Source organism: Physella acuta, unplaced genomic scaffold (assembly GCF_028476545.2).
Source record: "Physella acuta isolate Inbredline_101_S28 unplaced genomic scaffold, ASM2847654v3 ptg000503l, whole genome shotgun sequence".
NCBI classification, from domain to species: Eukaryota; Metazoa; Mollusca; class Gastropoda; family Physidae; genus Physella; species Physella acuta.
The window spans coordinates 124,152-134,616 of record NW_026732022.1 but is presented as its reverse complement, the minus strand read 5'-3'; the positions used below and the strand labels follow the sequence as shown (position 1 = coordinate 134,616).

Sequence of the window (10,465 nt, the reverse complement as noted above, 5' to 3'; positions counted from 1 at the left end):
TAGCCCCAGTGGAATATTTAAACTGTGAGACACAAATGTTACGTAAACGACTGTTTTAAGTTTCAGCTTAAACTTGCATTTTACGCCCTCTACATATGACAAATTGAATTCAATTTCGCATTTGAACTTTACCCACGTTAGTTGCTATGCAAATAATTAAAACGACGTGTTTGAGATCTACAGTTATTTACTGACCTTTAGAATACGTTGTTTTGATTTCTTGTTGTGGCTGATCTACACGTAGTTAAATCACCACAACAAGAGAGATAACTCTCATATTGACAACGCGTTTCGGGAAATCCTGCTATTATTTAACGGAGGATGTTCTGCAACTCTACAAAATTCCAGTCGTTTGATTCCTCACAACAAAAATAGCCCTACTTAAGGTACTGCTAATCTTTAATCTATTTTCATCTATTTTTAAAACAGCATTTCCTTTTAATATAACCAAACAACCTTAAAATAATGAATTTCAAACAAAATCAAAAGCTCTTCTACTTCCTTAATTCTTACTTAGTTATATATAATTATATTTTCTTAGTTATAAAGCTTGATAATATATAATTTCCTTAAAATATACTTATTAATAGAAAAGTATGTAGGTCGTTTTATAAAAAAAAGTATTTTATTACTGTATATTTAGGCAATTCACAGACAAATTGTAAAATAGTTCATCACAACGCTGGATAGATAATGAAAGTGAAAAACGGAAATACCCAAGTGTATAATTTTAGCAAGCAGGAAATAACATAAGTGAAGCCAAGGAAAACGTATTATGTATTACATAATTAACTACATTAGTTAACATATCTAAAAAAGAAATATAACAATATTTATTTAAAGTAGTTTTCATTTAATTGTGGATTGCCAGTTATAGTTTAATAATTTAGGACAAAAACCTAGTCTTGGTAGTTTTATAAATCATATATTAGATTTTATTTCATTGTTATAATTAACTCTTTATTTACTGAGTTAATTTCTGGATGAATTTTTTTTTCTTAAACAATGAATTATTATATTACTTTTGGTAAACTAAAAGTATACTTGACTCAAGGAAGATTATAAAAATACTACTCATGCTGCCCAGCTTTGCTTAGGCTTTCGAAAACATTGAGAATTTGAATGCTTAATTAATTCGCCCGAGGGTCGGTCTACGACCTCAGGAGTTATGAAGAGGTTCCTCCGTGGACATTTTTTTTCGATTTATAGCTCATATAAGGCGCCGGTCAGTCGAGGTCAGTTTTGACCCCATCATCGTAGACTTTTCGGCCAACCGGCCCCCGTGTTCTGTCGCCCCAAGGCAAGATCCTGCCAAATTTGAAGCGCCTACGGCGCCGAGAAGTGCCCTTTCGGGCACCCGACAACTTTGCTTTATATATTATAGAGATTAGCAAATGGCATAGCTAAACAAAGATTTCAATAAAGTAATTAAGGCCTGAAATACTTTAGTATAGAAATGTATTCTTTGAATAGATGAATCTAGAATATCTAGATCTAGAATCCAAATAAATAAAATAAATTTTATGAGTTTAGGCTGGAAAAATTGTATTGTATACGTTTCATAGTGTACGTAGATCTAAATCAAATTTGAATGAAATAGTTCATTTCTTTTTATTCTAAACACGGCAGATGACGTCATTAGTTAATGTATAAGCAATAGTGACGTCACAGTTTTATGCGTTCTTTTTCACATCTATTAATGCTTTTCCGGTTGCATAAATAACACTGTTTCTCTACATTCGAATACGCCTTTAATTTTTATTTTTCTTCTTTTAATAAAATTGTGGTTATACATTTAAAACATCTAACATATTATTTTCAACAAAAGTCCGTATAAAGTTCACCATATATCGCTGCCGTTTCTGACGTGATGTCCGGCGAAAATATTTTGCGGACATACAGAGAGACAGAGAGAGAGAGAGAGAGAAGTGCGCACATGGGGAATTATATATTAGGATAAATAATTATAAAGATTCACCTTAAATTAAAATAATTTAAGAGATAGGCTTATATATGGTACAGTCAGTAGATAAAGGGTGGCACTTGAAATTTTCGGGGGCGGGGGGAGGTTGGCGAACTAAACTTTCAAGGGAGGGGAGGCAGACACTGTTAAAAGTATATATTTTCGATATTTCGTTATGGGGGCGGTAAACTATCTTCGAGGGGGGGGGGGTACTTTGAAGAAACACTTCTTCTTCTTCTTCGCTCTTAATTTTTAGTGTTGGCAGTGATCGAGCATATCTGCCAGAAGAAACACTGCTTTAGTTTAGTTTAGTGATGATGACAAAGTTAACATATTTTTTTTAATTTAGTATTTATTAACATTTAGATGCCTACAAGAATTCAGGTCAAGCTTGTTACGGAGCACAAGAAATATTTGGAAGAACAGATACAAGTTCTGGAACCTGTTTTGGGAAATATAAAAAATGTAAGTCATTACAAACTAAAAATTCTTTGTAGTACTTAATATGTAAAAATCATTTTATTCACGATAAAGCAGGTTTAGCGTTTTTCGAAGTGCATGTGTTAAAAAACACAGAACAACATCACATGTTTAGGAATATAGCACTACAACACGTGACCAATTGACAATTATGTTAATTGCTTTCACCAGGTTGTTACAAAAAGTAAGGCGTGGCTAGAAGAAAAAACTGACCAATCATCTGTCAGCTACATCGAGCTATCTCAAGAACTGGACACAGCAGCCACGGCCTTGTTGGATGTGACGTCATATATTTTAAGTCAGTACTCTAATAGTTTTTATTATTTAAAGTTTCAAAGCCCACGATCATGTAGACTGTGTGTTCAGTAGTGTAGCGTTTCTACTGAAAATAAACCGGGAGTGATCTCCCCCAAAATTTCTCGAACATTCTTATATGAAACAAGTAAAACATGGATGGAAGACATAAATCACAACCCGTCTATCACATACATAGAGCTTTGCTATGAATTTGCATCAGCGACCACGGCCTTTTTAGATGTTGCTTGAAACATTTCCAGTAAACATAGAATATGTAATTTATTTAATCACTCATGTACTAAAGCTAAAAAACGAATTGCAATTTTAATTCAACTTATTATGTATACTTTTACCAAAAGGCGAAAATGAAGAGCTTGTAGATGTTGATGGTAGAACGCCATCTTTAGCTCAGTCTACTCTAGAGCCTACAAAAACAGAGACACCTGACCAAAGTGAATCAACAAATCAAGTGACTAAACTAGTTGAAAATCAAGAAGGTATAAAATATTTTTTTTGCTAAGTTAAAAAGTTTCAAATAGAATAAGAAGTGTGCAAACATTTAACTTATTCTATTGTAATTGAAACGCTGCTACTACATAATTTGCTATGCATTACAGAAGTATTCACTCGACTGGGGCTTTTAGAAAGCAGCATATCTTGTCTACAAAGTTCAATACAAAAAACTAAAGAAGATACGTCAGAAATAAATCAATGGAGAAACAACTTTGTAACAGAAAAGAATGACATGGAGCTAAAAATTGAACAACTGACTAAAAAACAAAAGCTGAATTTTAAAAACCTCAGAAAACAAATAAGTGAACAAGATAACAAAGTAAAGGAGCTGAACAAAGAAATTGAAAGCTTAAAAGAAAAAGAATCCAAGTCAAACAAAACACTAGAGAAACTGTCTCTAGATATGAAAGAATATGAAAACAACTTACTTAAAATAAGTAAAGAGATGCAAGATCACGCAGATACAACTGAGAGTATAACACAAGAAATTAAAAGACATTCAGATCAGATGTCTACCCTACAAGAAGAGAGTTATAAAATCAAGCTTAATACATCAACTCAAATAGAAAAGGTAAAATTGATAATGATGTGCTAACACAATTTTACACATACTGGCCAGATAACGTATTTCACATTTTATAACCTGGTTGAATTAAAACACAACTAAGTAACTTTATCGACAGTTATACCTGTAATATTATTAGTAATTTTAAGACACATGTTTTTGTTAGTTATAATGTGCATTAAAAATAATAAAAATTCAATTTTCTGCTCTTTAGCACAGTCTAATGTACAAACTCCTCCAACAAAGGTTGATGCCCATTGACAAACTGATTCAAATCTTTAACCAGAACTTGGAAACAAGGGAAAAAAGAATAACAAAGGTATATGTGTAGTAATTTGATAAAATATAAATATATAAATATATCTATAAATTGATAATTGTGCATTAATTATTAACACTCTGTTAATAGACCAGTTAGTAGCATATTTTCTAAATTAAGCGAAACGTTAAAAAAATTATAATAAAAAATAATCCATGTTTTAAATTATGTTCTATTATTACAAGCTGCCATACCCTGTTAAAATCAGTGCAGCTATTTTATGTTCTACGTAACTATGTGATATTTTCAAACATTTTATAAAACCTTTTTTAGCTGGAAAATATTGAAGATGCTATTTCAAAATTGTCCAAAGATTTGAATCTCATAGGTGAGTTTTTCTTAAAATTTGTTTATAACAAATCATACAGCCAGACAGACATATCATGAAGTTCGTTAGACAGACAGACCATAACGCAAAGTTGGTTAGCCAGACAGATCATAACGTGATGTTCGTTAGCCAGACAGACCATAACATGATGTTCGTTAGCCAGACAGACCATAACGTGATGTTCGTTAGCCAGACTGACCATAACGTGATGTTCGTTAGCCAGACAGACCATCACGTGATGTTCGTTAGCCAGACAGACCATAACGTGATGTTCGTTAGCCAGACAAACCATAACGAGATGTTTGTTAGCCAGACAGACCATAATGTGATGTTCGTTAGCCAGACAGACCATAACGTGATGTTCGTTAGCCAGACAGACCATAACGTGGTAAAGAATGGAACATTTCACTTCACCCATAGTGCCAGTCTCTAGACCCGTGGGTTTCCGTCAGGTGTTTGTTTCCTCACCCGTTACATTACACCACCTGGTATGCCGGGGGTCGACCTACAGCGGTCTACCTTAGTACAGTAAGACATTTACAGAGCTGTAGTTTGTTTTATGCTAGTTACATATTACGTGTCGTGATACACACGTACTAAACGTTTAACTAACCTATGGCGGTACTAAACTGATATTTTTAATTTGTACTAAACGTTAAACTAACCTAGGGCGATACTAAACCAATATTGGAAATTTGTAGTCTAAGATACAATTATGTAAATTTAATAGATAATGATCATCCACATTTTTCTTTTTTAAAATGTAAATGCACATTGTATGAATCAAAAAGTCAGAGCATGTCATTGTATGACTTTAAACGTGTACATCATACATATGTTTTCTAATCAACAGAGTCACGTGTATGTAACAGATATGCTTGTTATGTACAGCTTGATGAACACACACCTGTTAGTCATGGATCAATTATTTCAACATTTTATGAAGTACGTGAATATAACGGTCAACATTTTAATCAAACAACAGGAAAATTTGTATCACCGCATGATGGTTTATATCTTGTCTGTGTGACTCTTAATGAAAGGGAAGATAAACAGATCATAGTTGGTGTTCGGGCTAGAGACGAGTGGTTTACGACTATAGAAGTGAAATGTGCCAACACTAGCGCTGCTGAGTCAGTGGTTGTTGACATGAAGAAAGGTCAAGAACTTTACCTTAAAGTGTTTTACGCAGATAAAGGCGCAGCTTTATCCTGCTACAACAGTTTTACTATCGTTAGTTTATAGAAGTACAACACGAAATATGGTGGATGGTAAATTCTCAAACAATAAAATATGTAACCACCATGTAATACACACGCTAACCACTTTCTATGTGTGTAGACTACATGTCCGCACAAACTTAAGTGGTTTATATGTTATTTGTTTAGTCATCATTTGGGAGTTCTAGCTTATTCAATGTGCTCACCAATAATGTGTCATACTTGACGCCACTAAGCTCATATCTCTAATAGACTATAAGACTGCTTTGTTTAAATATCTTTTATCACGCACTAGGTGTATGGTCTAATCATAATTTTCATGTTAATTGTTAAAACAAACAACTTATACCTGGAACTACATGATTATGAACTATTTAAAAAAAGATTGTTAGAATGAGTTCACTTAACAAACATTAACATTTGTATTGTGTATTAAAAAAATTAATTTGTTATAAATTTTAAAGAATTTTTATATTATTATACTGCAAAGAACTGTTGTCATTTTGATTACAACTGCCTTTAATTTTAAAAAAAACTTTTTCTGTGTTAAAATCATTTTTTTTTGTTTGTATTCAGTAACATTGTGTCTGTAAATTAACATACATTAACACATATAATAATTAAAACATCTATTTAGCTATCAAGTATATACGTATTAATATATATATATTAATATTAACATTTATATATATATATATATATATATATATATATATATATATATATATATATATATATATAAAAATATATATATATATATATATATATATATATATATATATATATATATATATATATATATATATATATATATATATATATATATATATATATATATATATATATATATATATATATATATACTTATATATATATATATATATATATATATATATATATATATATATATATATATATATATATATATATATATGTATATGTGTGTGTGTGTGTCTATATGTATGTTAGCACAGAGCCTTACATCGCAAAATCAAAAAGCTCAGCTGTAGTGAAAATCAAATCTACAGCCAAATGTTTACAATCATTGAAGTTTTTCCGATCTGTATACTTTAGCTGAGACTTTCAACAAATATAAATCATTTTTGTCTGTTTTATTTGATATTTTCATTTTAATTTTAAGATTAATACTATACCAAACACAAACAAATTAAACGACGCTATCTAATGGGTCTATGACAGGGGTCGGCAAAATTTTGAGACGAAAGTTACCATTTACATAATTTCCCAGCTTTCAAAGAGCCATTAACATTTTTAATTCAAATATTGTGATCTATAATTAGGATTAGGTGAATATATATATATATATATATATATATATATATATATATATATATATATATATATATATATATATATAATATAAATATATATATAAATATATATATAAAGCAATGTATGTATGTGTGTGTGTGTCTGTTTGTCTTTTACTCATTACCCACATCTTCCATCCGATCCCCATGAAACTTTTGGAAGTTGTTGAGAATACTCCTGGGGAGGTATCGGCGAAAATAAAATGTCATATTCGCAGGGATGGCGCCCCGGCAGGGCGCGATTCGAATTATAAAAGTAAAAGTCTATAGCGGATTTACACCGGGTTAGAACACTCCAGGGGAGATTTCTGTAAAATATCGTTTTTTTTTTAAATTTCGCAAGTTTGTGATTACAAGTTTTGTTGTTTTGTGAGTTCACCATCCACCATGGTTTGTGATGTACTTCTATAACCTAACGATAATAAAACTAATTTAGCAGGGTAACCTTGGGTCTTGGTCTGCGTAAAAAAATTTAAAGTTCTTGACCTTTCTTCATGTCAATAACCAATGACCCAGCAGCGCTAGTATAGACACACTTAACTTTTATAGACGTACAATAACTGTCGCAAGACCACACACCAACTCCAATGAATTTATCGGCGTTTTTATCATTTGTCGCACGGACAAGATAAAAACCATCGTGTGATGATACAAATATTACTAGTGTTCGATAAAATTTAGACCGTAGCATCCACGTACCTGATCAAAAGTTCAATTTGTAACCGAAAAGTGTGGGATCCTAAAGCTCTTCATAACGAGCACATCTGTTACATGCACGTGACTATGCGGAGTAGAAAACATCTGTATCATAGACATGTTCAAGTTCACACATACATCTTTAAATCTTGACATGATTAAACTATGACAGAAAGTGGTGCTGCAAACTATATGCGACAAGCATATTATGTTACATTAACGTACTAACTTGACTAGACATAATATTTTATGATGTATATGTTAATTTAACAATGGCATGCGAAGCACATGGCTACTTTAAAATGTCTTAACATTAAATTATGTTTGAACACTCAAAAACAAACACTGTATATGTTTAATTGTATGTATTTTAAAAAGAAAACGAAAAAGAAGTCAAACTATTTGCTTTAAAAAAATTAAGGGTAGATTATAATTCAGTGTGTTCACATATTTCTCTATAATAGTACTGCCACAAACAGTGAAACCTACTTATTGAAACGGTGTGCACATGCACACAATATGGACACATTGGATGATCAAAAACAATCGAAAATGATGCCGCGTTAAATAAGCGTCAGACTACTTATTTCATAAGCATTTTTAAATTTACAATCTAATTATAGTAAATCCACTTCCTGCTTGTAGCTTGGCTCCATCATCAGCCAGGCCCACTTTAAAATAAAGTGCCTGGCCTTTCCTCAAGTAAACAAGAGCTGATCCAGCTGCAAATGTGTTGGCTGAGTTAACAAGGATGCTCTTAACACATGTATCACCCGTGTACACACAGATTTGAATCAGTTTAGCCTCATATTCCTGCAGCGTTACTATTACAAGATAAAAACCATCATCTGGTGCTGCAAGTTTTCCTGTGGTTTTATTAAAATGGCTGCCGTTAGGTTCCCACACGCTAAGGAATGTTGAAAGAATTGATCCAGTAGTCACTGGTGTGTTGTTAGCCAGGTAAATTTGACAGATGTAAGGCTGACATACACGGGTCTCTGTTGGAAAGTACATGTTAGAGTTTGATCATATGCATTTGCACAATTTTCTGTTTATCTGTTCACTATTGTGTGTATGTTTATTATTTAACCCTATATGGAACAGCGTTGCAGTTTTGCAAAATATTTTAGGTATAATCAATTACTATATTATTTAATATTTTGTTTCGTTTTCAACTTATTTTACTCCGGATAGCCCTATTTAATACTTTATATACCGAACTGTTTTTTAAAGAAGATTTTCTTTTTCAAATCGGACATTGTTAGAAGCGATCGATACAATTCTGTTTTTTTGCTAATCATAACATACTTACTAATTAAATATACATCATTTGACAATTTCAAAACATCATTTTCCAGGGTAGAATGCTAAAATTAAAGAAATGGCACCTCATCATTTAAAAAATTGTATAACTATTTTTTTTTAAATTGAATTCTACGAATTTACAAAAACAATGAACTTGAAAAAAATAATAATTTTTTTTATTTTTTAATGTTGCAAAATTGGGTCTACCAAAGAACAAAAGCAGCTTTGTTAATATGTTTATATTGGTCTCAAACAATATTCCTGTTAAGTGCTTGTCGGAAGATACAGGGACTTTGAAGACTCTCAAAGGGAAAAGTCGCTATAGGTACTAAATATGTTACCTTTTGTTTGTTCATCTGTCTACTGGCCAAGTTTAAATTAAACTTTTGATATAAATTTTCAACGGGGCATCAATCTTTGGTTTAAGATCTTGTCCGTGACGCTATTCCACAAGTAGAATAATAAAATCTAGTTGACCTAACATTATTACTTTCTCGTTTACAGAGCATAGAGAAGTATTTGCCAACATTTTCTAGTGGCGACTCCCTTTTATAAAAAGGCGACCCCATAAAATTAAAAAGTCAAAATTAGTGAGGAAATTGATAAGCATTAAAATACGATTTTCTAGTAGACTTTCAATATCAATTATTTTTGACAACTGTTTTAATGCGATGGGTGAAATAAAATGCCTCTACATTCGCATTTGAGTTTTTGTTAACGCCAACCTACTGTCATTTTCAGCATTTAATTAATTGATTTATTGTGTTTTTAATTGGAGAAGTGTTGAAAATATATTCTCTTAAAATTATGTAGACACAAAAAGGAAATAAAACACAAAAGGCAATCTATTTCACGTTTGGATATGAACGATTCATACCACATCAAAATTGTTTGAGCAGTTTTTTTTAAATTTAAAACGATACGTGACGCGGAATGATTCCGCAAATTTTAGAATTCATTTTGTAATTTATCGGGAATGCTGGCAACATCCAGGGAAACAAAGGGTTGGTAACGTGTCAATGCAGATTCTTTTTCTTTCAGCTAAGGGAATATAAAGCCGCAGTTGGTTTTTCATGAGATTCAAGATGCCCAGGATGCTCTATCAAATTTGTATTTATCTCACAATCAGATTTATCTTCCACACTGTAGTGTTTCTCAAACATGGCAATAGTTCCAACATTTTTTTTTTCTTCAACAATTTTGCATCTTTGATAAAACTTCCAAGAGAGTATCATGAAAAGAGGTCATATTCGTTCATTTTCAGATTAAGCTTATGTTGCTGTTCAAATCTGATAAATATGCAAATATCCCCACACACTCTTTGTAGTTGAAATACATCAAAACGTCTTGTTTCCCTTGCCCATCCAAGAACAACTTGATATCATCTTTTAATTCAAACACGATTCACACCCTTTTGACAACAAGCGTAATATAGTGTAGAACCTCGT

The 10,465-nt window shown here is 31.7% G+C and overlaps 1 protein-coding gene across 1 annotated transcript; it reads left to right on the top strand.

The window, feature by feature from the left end:
* Positions 1-203: 203 nt before the first annotated feature.
* Positions 204-6,176, top strand: LOC131944702 (chromosome partition protein Smc-like). Its single transcript, XM_059305496.1, has 8 exons — positions 204-386; positions 2,330-2,428; positions 2,615-2,741; positions 3,100-3,237; positions 3,358-3,824; positions 4,033-4,137; positions 4,411-4,465; positions 5,319-6,176. Exons 2-8 carry the CDS (start codon positions 2,330-2,332, stop codon positions 5,708-5,710), a joined length of 1,383 nt encoding a protein of 460 aa, XP_059161479.1. The 5' UTR covers positions 204-386; the 3' UTR covers positions 5,711-6,176.
* Positions 6,177-10,465: the final 4,289 nt, after the last annotated feature.